At 36.8% G+C, this 21,126-nt stretch overlaps 1 protein-coding gene across 2 annotated transcripts in view; it reads left to right on the forward strand.

Moving 5' to 3' along the window:
• Positions 1 to 21,126, forward strand: part of PDE3B (phosphodiesterase 3B) — a 130,028-nt gene that overhangs the window by 106,348 nt on the left and 2,554 nt on the right. Inside the window, exons 12-15 of one of the 2 annotated variants that reach the window (XM_031681168.2) lie at positions 6,420 to 6,619; positions 13,574 to 13,777; positions 15,823 to 15,984; positions 20,072 to 20,324. In XM_031681168.2, coding sequence (XP_031537028.1) covers positions 6,420 to 6,619; positions 13,574 to 13,777; positions 15,823 to 15,984; positions 20,072 to 20,324 — 819 coding nt within the window. The remainder of the gene's footprint in view (positions 1 to 6,419; positions 6,620 to 13,573; positions 13,778 to 15,822; positions 15,985 to 20,071; positions 20,325 to 21,126) is intronic. The other variant, XM_072969556.1, reaches the window with a different exon arrangement.

Raw genomic sequence — 21,126 nt, forward strand, 5'->3', positions numbered from 1 at the left:
ACATACAGACCCATATGTAAACCAGGACAGAATTTGCTCAGTTACAAATGCCTGAGAAATATTACCATACTAATTACTGTAAACGTCATAGTCGTAGCTAATGCTTTACTTTCTTTGGTAGTTGAGTCTAAAGTGCTGTCGTTGTCTGACGGATTTGCCTTATGTCACTGGTTCTTTTTTGTCTGCCATCCGTATTTAGTCTTTCCTAGTTCTCTTCCTTCCTTCCAGTAGTTCTGTGCTTCTGTCAGAGATGATATAATTTTCTGCAGCTTTTTTGTTTGTAGATAGATTTATTTTATCTTAGAAGAATGTTTTTTTTTTATTTCAGTGCATTTGTAGATGTCTTTACATTTTCTGACTTCTGTAGTTTCTTTTGACAAATCAGCCATGAGTCTTATTTCTCCTTAAAAGTATGATGTCCCTTTTCTCTTTGCTACTGATTTTTAGCATTTTGACTGTGATGTACTCAGACGATATTCTTTGTATTCATCCTGCTCGGAGTTTGGTGAACTTCTTGAACGTACTGATTAGTATCTTTTATTGGTTTCTATCATGCTCTTCAGAATTCTTCCAGTCTTCACCCACTGCCCAATTCCAAAGCTACTTCCACATCTTCAGGTATTTGTTACAGTAACACCCCACTTCCAGGTACCAAAATCTGTGTTAGTTCCCTATTGCTGCTGTAACAAATTACCACAGACTTAGTGGCTTAAAACAATACAGATTTATTAACTTACAGTTCTGGAACCGTAAGTCTGAAACAGGTTCAACTGGGCTAAAATCCAGGTGTCAACAGGGTTGTTTTCTTCCTAGTCTCTGATGGAGAATCTGTTTCCTTACCCCTCCAGCTTCTAGAAGCAACTTACATTCCATTGTTCATGGCCCCTTCTTCAAAGACAGTAGCACAGCATCTTCACGTCTGTCTCTGACCCTGACCTTTTCATCCTTCAAACGAATTAGCAAAAAGTGGTCCAGCTACAACCGTGGCTTTTTGTCCAGAGTACCTGTTCCTGACAGTGAAATCTCTTACTTTAGTATCTTTTGTAGTCTGGACAGATTGAGAATTTCCTAAATATCAATTTCTGATTCTTTTTTGCTTAAGAGTTCTCCCTCAGTCTATCACTTTCCTCCTGCATGTTTACTACAAACAGTAAGAGACCAGGCTATATCTTCCAGCAGTTTCCAAAGTGTCTTTGGCAGACTGAGGTCCTCTGGGGGACTTATGGAAGATCACTACAAGAGAATCAGTGTAAATTCTTGGATTTTGAGACAATGCCAGTCCTTCTTCCTCAGATAACTGTTCTCCATTGTGTAAACAGCTGTTAGATTATTACTGGGCTCTGGTAGATTTTGAGTATTTGGCCACGTGCACTAGGTTGCCACATGACCTGTCTATCATGAACTTGTGCCCTCTGACCCTCCAGTTTGTAAACTTGGCATGTACATTAGTACTCAATTATCAAGAGGAGGTATAAATACAAGATTAGCTTTGAGCTACTCCTGAAGGTACACAAGACTCAAAATATGAACTCAGATTCCCGTGACCCCTGTTGCTAATACAGTGGCGCTCCTCCTCAATACACGTGGCTCCGTGGGGAATCTCCTATGACCAGCTGTCTGAAAGAGGAAAGACGTGGTTCACAGATAGTCTTATTCCATATGCCAGTACCTCCTGAAAGTGGATGACTGCTGCCTTAGAGGCTCATTCAAAGGTGTCCTTTGAAGGTTAACAGGGGAAGGTCAATCCTACCAGTAGGCAGAACACCAAGCAGTGAATCCACTTGTTTATTGGTCTGAAAGAGATGACCAGGGGAAAGTATCTGCATTGATATATGGCTGGTGGGTAATAGCTTGCTTGGATACTTAGGGTTTTAGAAGGAAGATTAGAAAATTGATGACAAGGAATTCTGAGGAGATTTGTGGCTAGCCTTCCCAGAGTGGAGCATATTTGTTTCCCATGTGAATGTTTACTGTGATGATTAATTTTATGTGTCAACTTGGTTGGGCCACAGTGTTCAGATATTTGGTCAAACATTATTCTGGATGTTTCTATGAGGCTGTATTTTACTAGATTAACGTTTAAATCAGAGGATTTTGAGTGAAGCAGATTGTGCTCCATAATGTGGGGAGGCGTCATCAGTTGAAGGCTTTAATAGAACAGAGGCTGACTCCCCCAGCAAGGAGGAACTCTGCCTGCAGACAGCCTTCATACTTGAACTGCAACATTGTCTCTTACCTAGGTCTTCAGCTTGCTAGCCTGTCCTGCAGATTCTGGACTTGCCAGCCTCCATATATACATTAGCCAATTCCTTAAAATAAATCAATCTCTCTGTCTGTCTGTCTCTCTCTCTGTCTCTCTCTCTCTCTCTCTCACACACACACACACACACACACAATTGGTTCTGTTTCTCTGTAGAACCCTGTCTAATATAGTTACCAAAGGGCATTCACTGCAAAGGAGGCACTCAGTAATCAAGTAGTCAAAATGAGCCTGTCTCTTGATATCAGTCTTTTTCCTTAGCTACTCCAGTTCTCATTCAATGGGCTTATCAACACAGTAGTCAAGATGGCAAGCATGGAAATTATGTATGAGTTCAACAACATGGACTTCTCACTGAAGCTGACCTAGCTCTGGCTTCTGTTGAGTGCCCAGCTTGTCAACAGGAGAGAGCAGAAGTGAGCCCTTGATAAAGTACCATTCCCTGGGGGAACATCCAGCCATCTATCTGATAGTGGGTTGATTATATTGTATCTCTCGTTTTATGGAAGAGATAGCTTTTGTTCTTATTCTGGATATGGATTTACTTTTACTGTCTACGGTGCTTCACCATCACCACCTATGAACATAACTGAATGCCTTATTTATCATTGGGTTATTACATACAGTATTGCATTATCAAGGAACTCATTTTGCCTCCAAAAATTGTTGTAGTGGGCTTATGTCCACAGAATTTACTGATCTTTTCATGAACCTTATCATCCCACAGCTGGCCTGAGAGGATGATGAAATGACATACTGAGACTCAGTTGGAGTACCTGTTAGGGGAAAACACTGTGAGGCTAAGGTGCTGACCCACAAAGTGTGGTTTATCTTCTGAACCAGTGACCCAATATATGGTATCACTTCTGCTATCCCAGAATACTCAAATCTGTGAACCAAAGAGTAGGATTAGGAGGGTTTTTTCTGTTACCTCAAAGAGTCCACTTAGAAAGTATTTTTGCTTGCCTCTCACCTAGACAAACAAACAGAAAATTGGCTTACACATAATTAGTTCCCAAAGGAAAAAAGCTTCCAACAAGGGGACACATAGAAGGGAAACTAGGAATTGAGATTAACATCTGGCCACTTTGTGCCTTTGAACCAACAGACAAAGGAGGAGGATTCTGTACAAGGTCCGGGTGATTGATCCAGTCTGATCCTTATTATTTCCTTAATATATGGATATAATAAAGAAAAAAATAGGTTTCCTATTACTCATGGGAGGATGTTATGTTGGGAACCCAGGGGATCCTCTGGCCTTTTTGGTAGTCCCATGTCTAGTAACAAAAGATAATGGAAAACAATCCAGTGCCATCAGGGTCACTAATAGTATAGACCCTTGAAAGTATGGGTCATCACACTAGGCAAAAAACCATAGTCAGTAGAGAGGCTGGCTGAGGACAAGGGGAACCAGGACTGGGTGGTAGAATAAGATGATAAATCCCAAATACAGCTATTGACCAGTCACAGAAATGGAAGTCCATAATAGCCATATGTATTTTCCTCGTTACTTTGGTATGTATTTATTTTATATATTAAGCAATTTTTTTCATCCTCTTCTCACTTTCTTATCAGCCAATATACAGTTGATGGAAATTTCGGTTCTTTCTGCTTTTGGGCTGTTGTGACTAATGCTTCCATGAATATTTATCTACCAGTTTTTGTGTGGGGATTTGTTTTCACTTCTCTTGGCCATATACCTAGTTTTATGGAATTGCTGGGTCATACGGTGACTTTGTGGTAAATATTTTGAGGAACTGCCGAACTATTTTCCAAAGTGACTGCGTTATTTTACATTCCTATGTACAATGTATGAAATTTCCAATTTCTTGCTATTTCTTATTACTATCTTTTTGATAGCCATCCTAGTAGGTAAAAAGTGTTTTTTTTTTAATTTGCATTTCCTTAATATATGATGTTGAGCATCTTTTCATGTGGTTATGGGCCACCTGTATATCATCTTTGGAGAAATGTCTGTTCATGTCCTTTGTCCATTTTAAAATGTGTCTTTTTATAATTGGTCATTTGTCTTTTTATTATTGAGTTGTAGAAGTTCTTTATATATTCTGGATGTAAGTGCCTTATCAGATTTATGATTTGCAGCTATTTTCTCTCATTGAGATGTCTTTTCACTTTTTTAATAGTGTCTTTCAAAGCACAAAACGTTTTAATTTTGATGGAGCTTAATTTATCTGATTTTTTTTCTTTCATTGTTCATGGTTTTGATGTCATATCTAAGAAGGGTTTGTGCAACTCAAGGTACTGAAGATTTACTATGTTTTCTTCTAGGAGTTTCAAAGTCATAGCTAGCTAGAAAGTTTAAGCCTAGGATCCATTGGAACTTATTTGGGGGGAAGAAGGAAGAGGTCCAACATTCTTTTAGCATGTAGATATCTAGTTGTCAAAGCAGCATTTGTTGAAAAAAGTTCTTTATATATTCTATACATAGTTGTCTCTTAAATATTACTAAATCAGAGTTTCTACCTTATAAGATGTGAGCATTAAATGAAATAACATGTATGAAAGTGTCTAGCATCATGCAGGGTAGTTGGCTCTCAACAAGGTCTTGGCATTCTTGTCCAAAATCAATTGGCCATAAATATGATTTACTTCAGGACTCTGAATTCTGTTCTATTGATCTGTCTATCCTTAGGCCAATACCACACTGTCTTCATTACTAAAGCTTTGTAGTAAGCCTCGAAATTGGGGAACGTGAGTCCTCCAACTTCGTTCTTCCTTTTCAGAATTGTTTTGGCTAATCTGAATCTCTTTTATTTCCATATGAATTTTAGGATCGGCTCGTATATCTCTGCCAAAAAAAGCCAGCTGAGGTTTCGATAGGGATTGTGTTGAACTATAAATCATTTTGGGGAGTATTGCCATCTTAACAATATTAAGTCTTCTGAACCATGAATGTGGGTATTTTTCCACTTAAGTCTTCTTTAGTTTTCAGAATATTGGTTTTTATTCTTGAGTTTAAAAGGAAGTCTTTTGCTATTTTTTATATATATACATATTTTAATTTTAGAGGGACTACGGAATGCATATAATGCAGGGGAAAAACCGAAGTTATTGACTCTATTGATAATTACAATCTTACTAGAAATGTGAATAAATATATCTTTATCCATATGTTTCACTCTTATTTTTACTTTTTGTAATTATTTTAAGAAGTAGATTTAGTGTGAGTGATTCTAAAACTCAATTTAGGTATAAAATTATAAATAGCATGAAAATAATTAGGTATCTTTGTAATTATCACTAGTGTGTATTAAAGTCATTATGTTAAAAAATTCTTGTGATAGTATTACTGAGTGAACTCAATTATCATAAAATCCTTTTGGACTTTGACAAGTGAGGACATTATTCTAAGTTTCCACTGGTGAACACAACCAATGAAATTTTCTATCTTTCTAGTATCTTCCTGGTTTCATTTGCTGTCTACTCAATATAGTTTATTATTTCCTTCTTATACTTTAAGATCTCTTTAGCAGAAACAATTGAATGACCATCTAAATAAAGCCACCAAATTATAAAAAAGGAGGAAACAAACGGTAAGATATAAAAGACACCAAAAGCACAGTGCTGATAGTGAAAATGCTGTTTCTAACTTGAAGATAAAAAGAGCTTTCCATGCCTTTTCAGTTTTCAGTTTTTCTTTTCCTTATTTTGTAAGAGACTTCATGGAAGGAAAAAGAAGGGGAAGAAGGGTTCTAGTCAGGATTACAAATGAAATATACCTAGATACGATTTGAGAAGTATGTATTTGAGAAGCTTAGTTTGTTAATGTATTCAACTCCTAAATCTCTATACTGTTTTCATGAAATTTTATTCTCTGGATTGTTGTTTAAAGGTTAGATATAATGGCCAGGGTCACAGGAAAAATCAAATGATTAGAAAATCGGAGGTTTTTAAAAAGTATCATTAGCCTGAGTAGGACAGCATCATGGAAAGTGAATGACTTCGGGGTCTTGTTTAATACTCTCTCTCTTAGCGTGTATGTTGGAAATAGCATACTGTTTTAAATCCATGTGTAGAGTTTATTTCTCAGTTAAATCAACAAATAAGGTAATTAATCATATTGACTACAGGACCCTCCTCCTCAGCCTCATTGTGAGGAAGTTATATGTAATCCTGGTTTATTTTGCTTGTCCCTCAGATTCTAACGGTAGAATTAACCCTGGGCGAATTGCTTACATTTCTTCGAGGAGCTGCTCTATTCCAGATGAGAGCTATGGTTGCCTATCTTCAAACATTCCTGCGTTGGAATTGATGGCTCTATATGTGGCAGCTGCCATGCATGATTACGATCACCCAGGGCGGACGAATGCGTTTCTAGTGGCTACAAATGCCCCTCAGGTAGGAAATGACTTCTTCAGAAAGTTTTAAGGGTGATTCTCAAATTTTACAGCCATGCTGTATTTCCCTTTGTTGAGTCACTTGGCCTTTAGGTACATGGATAATAACCATGACGTTGATACCATATATGCTAAAGCATTAGAGAAAAATCACCTCCTTCAACAAGAAAATAAATAACATGTTCCTGAAAGAGTAACTTGCTGTTTATGAAATACTGGAGTCCATGCTGTTAGAATCTTTGCCTTTGATCAAACTGATAAGACTTTGACTAGTGGTAAGACTTTTCCTTCTGGTAAGATCTTTCGTATGGCTAAAAACTATAATGATTGAGGACTATTGTTATTTTTTGTTGTTTTCCTCCTCTTTTTTCCCATAAGATGTACTATGATGTGCAGACTCTTAAGTCTCTTAGCTCTGCAAATATTCATATGTGTATATATATAAAATCTTCTAGTACCACATTATTTTTGTATCCAGTACAGCTGATAAGGTGCAAGATTCCTTTAGGGTTACCATTTGCATAAGAAGTAGGAGTTCCCAGCAAATGGATACTCTAAGTATAATGGCTTTAAACATTAGGACTTGGAACTAAATACAGTCAGCCCTCCATATCCAGGGATTCTGCCTCCATGGATTCAACCAATTGTGGATCAAAAATATTTGAAAATAAAAAAATTCCAGAAATCTCCAAACAGCAAAACTTGAATTGCTGCACACCACAACTATTTATGTTGTATTAGGTCTTATAGGTAATCTAGAGAAGATTTAAGAATACAAAGGATGTGCATAGGTTATATGAAAATACCAGGCCATTTTATGTAAGGGATTTGAGCATCTGTAAGGGTCCCAGAACCAATTCCTTGCAGATACCTAGGGATGTCCACACTTGGTTTTAGTTAGAATTTAGTGTGGTTGTGGGTGTTTGTTTGGGCTGGTGATTCCTGAAGTGTCAGCCTTGTATTTCTGCCTGCCTGCCTTAACAAAAAGTAAGTTGTCAACGACTGTTTGCTGAATTCATCTTACTTCCTCGCTTTGTTGTTCTATGTTCAAACCTCAGTTCTGGTTCTTTCATCTTTTATAGCCATTCTCTGTGTTCCTCTTCTCATTTCTTCCCTTTCACACACTCCCACTATTTAAAATATAGCCGGTAGATTCTCTAGCCAGAGTAAAAACAAGATTCAGAGAGAGGATTAAAAGTGCTATGTGATTCATTTTCTCCAATTAGATTCATTGGAGAAGTATTCATATTCATAGCCCATGATTTCCACAGGTAACTTTTAAACAAATTTCGATCTAGATACTATTTTTCCACTTTCTAAGAATTGCTTTGGAAGAAATTACCCACTAACAAGTGCACATCTCCTCAGTTGCAGTATCATTTGGCAAGAATCACATACCCATTTCCTCTAGCCTAGCATTTCATAACCTTTGAAAATCCAAGTCCTGTGGCAAGTCCCAGACCTGGGTAGTAGTTGCATAGTGGAAAAAGCACTGGTCTTAGGATCAAGAGTTTGATTTCTGGTTACTGAATATTAGCTGTGTGACATTAGGCAAGTAACCCTTATCTTTCTGAACTTCAGAATATATACCTGATATGACTAAGCAGAAAAAGAGGTAACATTTGGGAAGTTTTCTGCTGAATCAGTTATCATTTAGACAAAAACTATTTACTATTCTATCCCAACCGCTGCTTTCATTCTCTTTTATTAGTTTGAGTATAGGTGAGTCATACTTGTTTATTACTTCATGGTCAAGGATATTACAAGTGAGTGAATTCTAGTGTTATTTGTCTTGCTTGCATGCAGATAATTTAAAACAATGACACATGAATATAATTTATGTAAGTTATATACTCAAAACTGTTGTCCTGATCAAATTACGAATGTGAAGTCTGGACACAGCCAGTAACCATGTTTACTTCTAACTTCTCATTGTTAAGGACTGCCAGGAAATGAAGCAATGGGAAGGGAAAGGATGGAAAGAAAACTGATCAGAGATCAGCTGTGAAAAAGTATCATCTTCTACCCAGTCTCCTTGCTTACTTTCTGCTCCCCATCAGTTTGGTTTCAACACAAAGCAGCCAGAGTGGCCCAGTTTGAATGTGCATTATTTTACTCTGTGTTCTGAGTCCTCACTCTTAGTAAAAGACAGTCAGTACAGTGGCTCAGAGGCCCTACAAGATTGAGCTTCCATTAATTCTCCTTTTTTAAATTCACTCAGGTCTACCCTGCTGGCCTCCTTGCTATTTCCTTCTATGTTCTGGGCACACTCCTGTATGGAGAACCTGGGCACTTCCTGTTCTCTGTCCCCACAGTGCTCTTTCCCCAGACATCTATAAAACTCATTTTGTCACCTCTTTCCAGCTAAAATTTCAAAAGCCCCTCCCTGGCATTCCTTCTCTGCTTCATTTTTTCCATAGCAGTGATCATTTAACATACTGTGTCTTTTGCTTGTGTATTCTGTTGTCCACATGCCTCTCCTTGGTGGAATGTAAGTTTCCATGAGGGCAGGCAGGGGTTTTTATCTGTCTTATTCTCTAATACCTAGAATGGTGCCTAGCCCACAAAAGGCATTCAGTAAATATTTGATGAATGTTGAAGGATGTCTTATTTCTTTGCTCTGCAGGACTGCCAAACTTGTCTGAAATATTCTGTTCTTCCCAGAGTAATGAACTTCATGAGTCCTTCTTCAGCGCCTGTGAGATAAGGACTCCTGTGAAAGCCTGAGGCTTAACCTGTTTATTATGTAATAAAGCAGGCTCTCTCATGTTGGGAAGCTCAATAGGACTAATCAGGCCACAATTAGTGAAAGATATTATTACTCCTCCAGTGTATGATGAAAAGCTTAGCAGTGTAGAATACCACCAACTGAATCAAGCATTCTGCATTCTCGTGGTAAGGGAAGTGTGCGGGAAGACTTAGGAGGGTTATTTTTAATCCTTGCCATGAAAGGTAAAACATTTAGTAGGTTTATCCTGGAGGGATGTCAGTATTAAAATTCTAAGAGATTTCTGAGCTACTTCCAATTGAAAGGTTGGTGAAAGATGGAGATTAGTGCCTGAGATATTATAGTTTGTAGAATATTTTGATTTGGGGTAAAAGGAAACAAAACCTTTTTAAGCTGAGAATTGTAGATCTGAGATAGTCATAGATGTTTGTCTGCCCAAATACGGATCAAGACGGTGACTAAACCTGTGCATTTGTCTCCCCTTCCTGCTGACTGAAATAATAGTAAGGGATGAAGAGAGGAGTACATTACAACAGAGAGGAGTAGGTGGGAGGGTATTATCACCAGTAGACTAAAGAATTTCATACTGTTTCTGGAAAATGGAAAACATATAGGCAAATATTAAGAGATTAAAGTAGACTAGAAGGGAGCTGCAGCCTAGGTGGAACCCTAGAAACTGGATGTCATTTACCCGTGTCTGCTCTGCACACACACATCCCCCATGTAACACACCACACACCTTTAAGCAAAGTCACTGCAACTCTTATTTACCGCCAGGCAGAAAACACATCTGTTAGATACTGAAGGAAGTGCCCAGGAGAGATTTAGTATACCAGGATAAGTCCTTCTCATTTTGGAAATCAGACTGGTAATTCTAAAGCAAAACCTGCTAGGTAAACAAGCCCCATCCACATGTACAGAGTTCCTGCTCATCCTTCCCAACTAAAGAGACTCAGCAATGAAACATTCACAAGGGCACTGGATGCATGCTGTGGGACAGGCACTATTCCAGGTATTATTATTGAACAAAACAGGCACCCCCAAAAATTCTGACCCCCATAGAACTTACATTCCAGTATAGGAGGAAAAACGATAAACAAATGTTTGTCTAAGTGACAGAGATGATTATGACATAAGTGCTAGGAAAGAAGTAAAATGGGGGAGGAGACAGGAAGGGCTGGCATAGACAGATTGTTTTCAAGTCAGAGCTCTGTATCCAGCTAAGCTACAGCTGAGTGTTAAGAGCAAAATAAAGAGGTCTCAGATACATAAAGATTTTTTTGAAAATCATGTCGCATCCATCCTGAGAAAGTTACATAAAAATGTGTTTAAGCAAAATAAGAGTGATAACTAAGATAAAGGGTCTTTAAAAAATACGGCATTACTAAATTTTAAAACCAGAACTTGAGGGTAAAGGAATCCCCCAGTGTCAGCTGTTCATGAAGACTTTTCTTTAAAGAGGAGGGCTTAAAAAAAATTAGCTGTGTTGTTTTCTGCAGTACCTGATTTGTTTACTACCTCTGTTGGACTTTTTAAAAAATTAGGAATATTATTTTTTTAATGAAAATGATCTTTCTTAATCCAGGATTTCTCACTTCAGAAATTAAGGTCTCTTCTTTACTCTTACGACTGTGACCTAGAGATTTTTTAATGCTTCCTCCTGTTTCTTTTGTTTCAAAAGGAGATGTGTTCAGATTTGTCATGCTCTTCCTGTTTAAGTCTGAATTTCATGTCTGAGGGGTTTTTCTTTTTGCTCACTCATTGAAAAGTGTTTACTATTTGTTAAGATTAATTCTGTCAGTTTGTGTTAAAAGTCTTTCTGACTCAGAGGGTAAAAAAGTTTATGATCAACTAGTTTGCTGTGCCATGTTAGAGATGTGTTTGCCTGTGAGATAAGGAAGGGATCCATAGCCAGAGAAAATTAAATAGCAAGATTCTTCAGCAAAAAGTGAAAGGACGTTAGTCACTGCAGCTCTAAATTGGGGGTTAACTGTCTTTCTTCTCTAGTTGTCATGGTGCCCTCAGTAAAAGCCAGCTGAGGCCTCATTATCTGTTTTGCCTGGAAAGCTTTCCTCACCGTTTAAGCTTGGCTTGTTGCTCTGTGTGCCCCCATCCAGTATTCTTCCTAAAGGAGAATTGTGATTTACCTCCTCCTTACTGCTCCTTAATTCTTTCTTGCCATGAGGTGATGAGTTTTTGGGGGTCCAGCCGGCGATTCCTTACACTTATTCTCTGGGTGGGTTTTTTCCCTTCTTTTCTTATGCAATAACTAAGGTGGGCTTTCCAGTATGGTGATTATATCTAGCTTCTAATATTGATTCAGATTTTTTTTGCCCCCATTTTATATTTCTTTGATAATTTCAAAGGTTAAATAGGAATTTTTTTCTTCAGCGGAGGTACTGAGGATAGAACCCAGGACCTTGTGCACGTTAAGCACTTGCTCTACCACTAAGACATTACCCTCCCCCAGGAATTTTAAACTAATTTCTTTTACTGATCTCGCTAGCTGAGAGTTTAAGTCAGCTAGCTTTATAGGGCACTCATTATACATTGTGCTTTATTGAGCCAGGAGTTTGATTACTTCTTCCTGAAGTAGCTTATCAGTCTTCATCAGATTTAAGCATGAATTAGTTAAACCACTATTAAACGTAAGTTGACCCCTTAGGAAGTCTTTGAAGTTTAAGGTGTACAATGTTTTAATTGATACATATAGTATAATGTGGTTACCACCATAGTGATAGCTTACACCTCCATCACATCACATAATTATCTTTTTCCTATGTGTGGTAAGAACATTTAAGATCCAGTCTCTTAGCAACTTCCAAGTATATAAAACATTATTGTTAATTATAACCACAGTGTATATTATATCCCCAGAACTTGTGCATTTTCTGACTGCAAGTTTGCACTTAGTCCAACATTTCCCCGGTTCCCCCACCCCCACAGCCCTGGTAACCACTTAGTTCTATTGTTTCTGCGTTCAGTTTTAGTTTACACATATAAGTGATGTCACACAGCATTTGTATTTCTCTGACTTACCTCACTTAGCATAATGCTGTCAAGGTCTATCCATGTCTACCAAATGGCAAGACTTCCTTCTTTCTCATGACTAAAAAATATTCCATTGTGTGTGTGTCTCTCTCTCTATATATATCTCTTCATTTGTTTACTTGTCTTTTCATCCATTGATGGACATAGATTGTTTCCAGCCTTTGTATGGCCCTCTGCAAAGTTTAAATTATATCACTGCTTAGATAGAATCAAATGATGTAAAAACACAATCAAATGGTGTCTATGCTTAAATCTAGACAATAGGTGATTTTCACAAGTATGTAAAGTGATTTAATTAGGCTCAGAATATGCATCTTAACTGAGATTGCACTATAGTTTTTATCTGTTCTTTTCCACTAGACGGGAAGCTCTGAAAATAAGGACAGGGTTGCGTTTTTATCCTCAGTCTTTAGCACCAGCTGTGAGAGTTCTTTTAGTAATTACTATGCTTATTCAATAATTTTAAAAGTTGCTTACTTGTTAGAGGTGGAAGAAGCTTTAAAAATTCTATAATCTTTAATAATTCAATAATACAGGTCTTTAAAATCTGTATTCCCAAATCCTAGACTACTGAGCAGGTACCTCAGGGTCTTCCACTGGAGTGGAGAAAAAGTGAATAGATCTACACCACTTGAACCAGAGGACTTGTGCTTCTACCTGTTTGATAGGTCTGACTCCCAAGCACTGAGTCAGGGTTGGAAGTACAGATGTGCCCTTCTCATACATGTGGGTCTCGTTCACCTTCCATCAGCACCAGCGTTCATTCCATGCTGGCTAAAGAACAGTAAGGTATCCTTAAACCGGCTCTCTCTATCCCTAATGACTTTATTAACAGAAGATTCATCTGAGAAGAGTTACTGATTTAATGAAGACGACCTCAAATATCAACTTTACATCTCTTGGTAGGCAGCGTGGTATCTGCAAAAAAGATAAAATTTAGAGACAAATTACCCTTTCGCTTACTAGCTGTGTATGCTGGAAAGATGTACCTTATCCTCTTTTGCACATCAGTCTACTTGTTTACAAAATTGTATCAACTCTTCTTCACAGGTATTAAAATGCCTGGCATGTAGTAGGTACTTATTGTATCCTTCCAACCTGATCCTAACTCATAACTTTATTATTAAAGTTCAGTATCTTTGAGATGCCTGCCTCATTTTTCTTGTTCCTTTTTAGGCAGTTTTGTACAACGACAGATCTGTTCTGGAAAATCATCATGCTGCATCAGCCTGGCATCTGTATCTTTCTCGCCCAGAATACAACTTCCTTCTTAATCTTGATCACGTGGAATTCAAGCGCTTTCGTTTTTTAGTCATTGAAGCAATCCTTGCCACAGATCTTAAAAAGCATTTTGATTTCCTTGCTGAATTCAATGCCAAGGTTTGTTATGCAAATTAATTCCTGATTTCAAGAGTGGAAATCACTGTCTGCATCACTGTATTAGTTATTACAGTAAATATTACAGCATTTTAATGTTAAATTAGAATACCACTCATAAAGTTGTGATAAATCTAATGTAAGACAATATATATGCCAAGATTTAAAAAAATAAAACATTATTATAACATGCCCAAAACTACAATTGCTTGCTACATTTCCTTTCTGATACACTTATATTGTGACTTTCTTTCACACAATGACCAACGAATTATGTCAACTGAAGCTTTTAGAGGCAGAATTGAGAATGCTGTGCACACTGCCAAGTGAGGCATTTTACGATGTTGAAGATGTGTTTCTGAGAAGCCAGTTACGCCTACTTTGCGGCACCTGTTACCATTCTTTATGTTATTAAGTGTTTAGCTGGCTGGTAGCATTGGAGAGTACTTGACAATAATGCACTCACTGAACTACTGTTTATTGGGGTTGCCCACTGCCTGCAATCATTGTGCTCAAGAAGAATAAGGAATGAACAGGTCAAAGTTTCTGCCCTCAGTGAACTCACATTCACCATGGAATTGAGAATCATTGCCCTCATGTGATGGTGGTACTAATGGGAGTGTGTTTTATGCCTCAGACATCGGGGTGAAAAAGAGTTGAGAACCATTGTTTTGGTTCCTGAGGGAAGGATGTCCCATCTTTTACAGGCAGGAAGCTGCTGTTTTCTTGGTGACATTTGTGTCCTAAAGGAAGGTGTACCTTCAGGGTAGAGGAATGGGTATCAAAGGAGTACTAGATTTGACTCACTGGAAGGAGACTTATATGTTGCATTTTATCACTATTACAACAGCTTAAAAAAATTAGCAAAAAACCAGTATGCCCTTAAAATTATTTCATAGTTATACAGCTCTATTTTATTTTTACTTAATAAAAGTTTAAGTGCGTAAGTAAGTTAGAATAAATAAAAGTTTTTACAAGTGAAAGATTAGCCCAAAGCTTTTGAATCTCTGTTCCTCAGAGACTTCTATTCTGTAGCCTCAAGAAAATGCCATATGAGTGGGACTCTAGATTACACCGTTTCAGTCAAAAGAGCCTTTCTTTTTAACTATTTTCTACAGTGGTGGTCTACATAAAATTACCTTTGATCAGAGGGTTGGGTGCCAAAAAATCTACCATCACAATAAAGTTCCAAAGCCACTAATCTGGCCCATTCACTCTATCTGTTACAGGAGCAAATCTGAGTTCTTCAAAGACATAGTGACTTGCCTGATAATTAACATTTAAGTAACAATGTTAGCATTTACTATGAACCATACATTTTTCTTTTGTTAATGGAAATTTGGCTAGATTGATATTACTTTTCCTATTTTTATAGATGAAGAAAGATTGACTCAGGGAGCTTAAGTAGTATTTCCAGTGTTAGAATGATTTACTAATTCATTGAGTCAGGATTTAAAATCATAGAGACCAGCTTCTAAGACTTGTGTTCTTTCAACTGTATCATGTTGCCTTTTATAGCTAAAGCAAACTTCTTAAGTGTTCCTTTTTGAGGTAGAAATCGTTAAAATTCTTAAATGATTTGTTTTTGTGTGTGTGTGTATATATATATATATGTACACATACTTATATATTTTATATGATGCACTTTATATATTAATATATTTGTGTATTTTATATATTAATATATGTCTAATATATGTATAATATGCACATATATTAATAACATATTATATATTTATAATATATAATATACATAAATTACAATTTTCTATGGTAATCACAAATATAGGAACCTATGTTTTGTTTTGTTATGCTTTTACAGGGCCCCACTTCCATTGACAAAATTATGACACTTCAAAGGGAAATTTAACCCACAGATACATGTTATGATACAAACCAATTAAAAGAAGCATTTACTGAAATTCCTTCCTGTCATTTGGACAGGAAACAGTTTTAAGATCATTTGGTTAAAAGCAAACACACAAACGAAAACACAACAAAACTCCTGTGCCCTCAGCACCTAACATAATTTTCTTTTTCCAAACTAGGCCAATGATGTAAATAGTAATGGTATAGAATGGAGTAATGAAAATGATCGCCTCTTAGTATGCCAGGTGTGCATCAAACTGGCAGATATAAATGGTCCAGCAAAAGTTCGAGACTTGCATTTGAAATGGACAGAAGGAATTGTCAATGAATTTTATGAGCAGGTAAGTAGAAGCATGAGATTGGTGGGATTTTTAAGAGCAAGTCAATCTGAAGTCACTACTCTTTGGGATTTGGATAACTACACTAAATGCTTGAAATCTGAGTTGCTTTGACCAAAAGTGGTTAGAAATTGTTGCATTTACTCTGGTCTTAGTATTTTCTCAGCTCTTTTGCCTTTGTTGCTAAAATTTTAAAACAATAAAAACTAGCTTGTTGTCTATCTGAAGTAGGTTGAATATATTCAAGGCTAGTGCTGAGGACAGACCACATTATGATTCTAAGGTCCTCTTGAACCCCGAGAGCCTATAACTAAGGATAATTTATTTCTAAAAGTTATTGAACTGATTCAGAGTATACTTAAATTTTTAAAATATCAACCCATTTTAAACTCTACTATAGAAAGACTGCCTTAGAAACATCAACTGGGTAAAAGTCCTGGCAGCGGGTAAGAAATCAGAGCTAAAATCTTAGTGATAATCTTGGAATACTTTTCTCTGATACATTTGAACTAAATTATATATAATTAAGGTAATAAATGGTTATAAATATTTACCTAATTTGTGAATTGCAGTACATATAGTAGGTTTGCATAGTCTCATCCTCATTCTCAAAGGTAACTGAATAGAACAAATAATCCTAAAATTTATATGGAATCACAAAAGACCCATAATTGCCAAAGAATTACTGAAGAAAAAGATGAAGCTGGAGGAATACCCCCCCCTAGACTTCAGACTTTTGATTACTACAGTAATCAAAAAAAGCATATTATTGCTACAAAAACAGACATATAGATTAATGGAACAGAATAGAGAGCCCAGAAATACACACATAAACTTTTGGTCAATTAATCTTTGACAAAGGAGGCAAGAACATACAATGGAGTAAAGACAGTCTCTTCAGCAAATGGTGTTGGGAAAACTGGACAGCTGCATGTAAATTAATGAAGTTAGAACACTCCCTCACACAATATACAAAAATAAACTAATGGCTTAAACACTTGAACATAAAGACAAGACGCTATAAACCTCTTAGAAGAAAACATATAGGCAAAACATTATCTGACATAAATCTCAGCAATGTTCTCCTAGGACAATCTACCCAGGCAATAGAAATAAAAGCAAAAATAAACAAATGGGACCTAATTAAACTTATCAGCTTTTGCACAGCAAAGGAAACCATAAGCAAAACAAAAAGATAACCTACAGAATGGGAGAAAATATTTGCAAAAGATGAGGCTGACAAGGGCTTAATTTCCAGAATATATAAACAGCTTATACAACTTAAGAAAAAAAACCAAACAACCCAATCCAAAAATGGGTGGAAAACCTAAATAAGCAATTCTCCAAGGAAGACATACAAATGGCCAATTGGCACATGAAAAAATGCTCAATATTCCTAATTATCAGAGAAATGCAAGTCAAACTACAATGAGGTTATCACCTCACACCAGTCAGAATGGCCATCATTCAAAAGTCCACAAATGATAAATGCTGAAGAGGGTGTGGAGAAAAGGGAACCCTCCTACACTGTTGGTGGGAATGTAGTTTGGTGCAGCCATTATGGAAAACAGTATGGAGATTCTTCAAAAGACTAAAAATAAACTTACCATATGATCCAGCAATCCCAACCCTGGGCATGTATCCAGAGGGAACCTTAATTCAAAAAGATACATGCACCCCAATGTTCATAGCAGCGCTATTTATAATAGCCAAGACATGGAAGCAACCTAAATGTCCGTTGACAGATGACTGGATAAAGAAGCTGTGGTATATTTATACAATGGAATACTACTCAGCCATAAAAAATAATAAAATTTTGCAGCATCCATTTGCAGCAACAAATGGATGGACCTGGAAATTGTCATTCTAAGTGAAGTAAGTCAGACAGAGAAAGAAAAATACCATATGATATCACTTATATGTGGAATCTAAAAAAAAAAGACACATGAATGTATTTATAAAACAGAAACAGACTCCCAGACATAGAAAACAAACTTATGGTTACCTGTAGGGGAGGGAGTGGGAAAGGATAAAGTGGGAGTTCGAGATTTGCAGACACTAATATATGTAAAATGGATAGGCAACAAGTACATACTGTACAGCACAGGGAACCATATTCAATGTCTTGTAGTAACTTATGGTGAAAAGGAATATGAAAATGAATGTTTGTATGTTCCTATATGACTGAAGCACTATGCTGTACACCAGAAATTGACACAACATTGTAAAATGACTATACTTCAATAAAAATATGAAAAAAAAAAGAAAAACAAAAACAAAAAAGGTAACTGAAGCCTGTTTCTGGCTTCAGTTCATGTTCACCAAGGAATTTTATGCTAAGGAAATGCTGCCTTTATATTATCTGTACCAAGAGAGATAATAAGAAGGTGCTAGTATATACCAATTTTAGAAAACTCACTAATTCAGTGAAAGAGTATTAGAAAATTTCATTTAGACCCATTTTATAATACATTTTTAAAGTACAGAGAATTAATTCTTACCAAATAAACTTAGAAGCCATGCCTGAGGTTCGAATCCTGGCTCCTCTTTGTTAGCAGCAGTGTGACCTTGGGCAAGTTACTTAACCTCTCTGTGCCTCAATTTCTTCATTGAGAAAATAGGAATATTGATGGCAGCTCATAAGGCTGCTGTGAGGATTAAATGAATTAATTTATGTAAAGTTCTTAGAACAGTTCCTGACACATAACTGCTCAATAAATAAGATCACTAAAAATATATTTCAGTTTCACCTAATCTTTCTAAGATTCATTATTCATATGTCAAACGGGAAAAATGTCATCTGACACCCTACCACACAGAGTTGTCATGATGGTTAAATGTACCAATCTACATGAAAAGTCTCAGTCCACCCTCTTCAAAATGATTAATTTCCTTCTCAATCTCATTATGCTATTGAACATCCTTCAGATATGGACAAAAATTTCTCACCTTGCCCAACGTTTTACCCTTTTATTATCATAATTGTGTAATCTTTGTACTTCTATAGCCATTTATGTGCCGTGGGCTTAGAAAAGCCAAGCTCCTATTTTAAAAAAAAAAAAAAGCCAAATCTATGAAACTGTTGAATCCTGTAACAGTTTTTTTTTAAAAACATTAATAATTCTCTTCTTCACAGAAGATAAAGTCACATAAGATTTTTAATCAGAGGACAGTTTCTGGTTGTCTCCTCAGGGCTGTCTTGACTTAGCACAGACAGGCACTGCTTGCCTGCAGAATTTGTGCACCAGGGAAGTATTCACTCCCTACCAGTTCAGACACCAGGCACTAAAACGTTAACAGTACCACTTGGGGACTGCTCAACATTTTATATAATACTGCTTTTCATCTTCACAGCACATCTATAGATTATTACTCAAATATTACACGTGAATTGAGTATAGAGCTTGCCAAACACCACACAGGTGGTAGGTGGCAAAATCAGGTTTTGCAACCACATCTGTCTGAACTCCAGCTGTGCTCTCCAGAACCCTGGAGACCACAGTGGGAGGGTGTCCCTGGGCCCAGATCCTCACCTCAAGCATAGTAGCTCTACTTCTGTCTGTTTTTACATATTGAGTTTTCTGATTTAGATTCATTAAACGGTTCTACCATTACAAAAAAAGGGGAAAGGCAAAAGGAGGGGGTTGAAAGGCATTTACATAATTCAACTCTGTACATTCAATGTAAAACTACAGCAATAAACCTTTTTCCATTATACAATCTACCCCTAAGAGAAAGAGGCTCTATATTTAATTACAGAATCTTGGTAATTTATATAGAATTTATATATTCTATTAAAATATAATTTTTGTTTATTAGTAAATTTGCTGACACATTTTAAAAGATGTGTATTTTTCTTGTTACCTAAATATCAACCATACTTGTTGACTGGGAGTGTGAAACTAATGTCTAGTTTTGGATTTCTGAAATATTAGAGAAATTCTTACAGTTGGAATGACAGTAATTAGATTCATTGATACATCTTTGTAAAAATTTTGAGGTAGACTGTGCTCATTTAAAAAAACCTCAAGATAATTTTAACAGCAAAGCTCAACAGTTAAAGATGTACTTTTCTCTTTAATATGATCAGGGAGATGAAGAATCAAATCTTGGTTTGCCCATCAGTCCCTTCATGGATCGTTCTTCCCCTCAACTAGCAAAACTCCAAGAATCTTTTATCACCCACATAGTGGGTCCCCTGTGTCACTCCTATGATGCTGCTGGTTTGCTACCGGGTCAGTGGATAGAAGCAGAAGAGGACGATGAAACTGAAAGCTGCTATGAAGAAGATGGTGAAGAATTAGATACAGAGGATGAAGAAATTGAAGACAACCTAAATCCTAGTAAGAATACAGGGATACTGTCATTTCTTTAATGTTATTAACTGCAAATGTCCATTTAATTGGGATTTAGATCTTTGTTTTTACAGATTCAGTAGTTATATCTTAAGTAACGACTATCTAAACATTAATATTGAATAGCCTCATTTTGACTAACTACTGTTTGGGTGCCCTGCTAATGCTGCCACACAACAAGCATCCTTAGCTGAAGCAGCATCTCTGGAGGTGCTGGGCTCTCCCTGTGCATGCATGCTGGGGCTGCCACCAGAACACAGTGCATGTGAGGTGACTGGGCCCTGGTGGCTAGTCCCCCCTGCCTGACCCCTCCTCACACCGCTCTCCTGTCTGTCAACATGCCCTTCATATAGACTTAGGAAATAGTTCAGCACAGCTGGGAGAAGTGGAAAACCACATATTCCCTGACTGAGAGGAAAACCAAGTTGTGTGGCATTATGGCTTTGAACTTCCAAACTGTAATGCATAGTTATATAAAGCAATGAGTATAAATGGAAAATGAAAAAGAAATGTTATCTTTGTAACTATAAATGAAGTCAGTTATTTGCTTTTTAAAGTAGTATTTAAATTACATCTAGCTAATTATTTTTGTTTCCCAAGCATGCTATAAATCAGAACAGATAACTACAAAGAACTCCCTCCCACCCTACCTTGCATTCAGGATTAGCATAGTGAAGAGTAATCTTATGCCATTACCACCTGATGTCATTTTGGGAGAGTTGACCGGCTTTTAAAAATTATTTATACTTACCAAAATTGTGATAATTGTGCTTAATACATTTTTTAAAAC

This window comes from Vicugna pacos, chromosome 10, assembly GCF_048564905.1.
Source record: "Vicugna pacos chromosome 10, VicPac4, whole genome shotgun sequence".
NCBI classification, from domain to species: Eukaryota; Metazoa; Chordata; class Mammalia; order Artiodactyla; family Camelidae; genus Vicugna; species Vicugna pacos.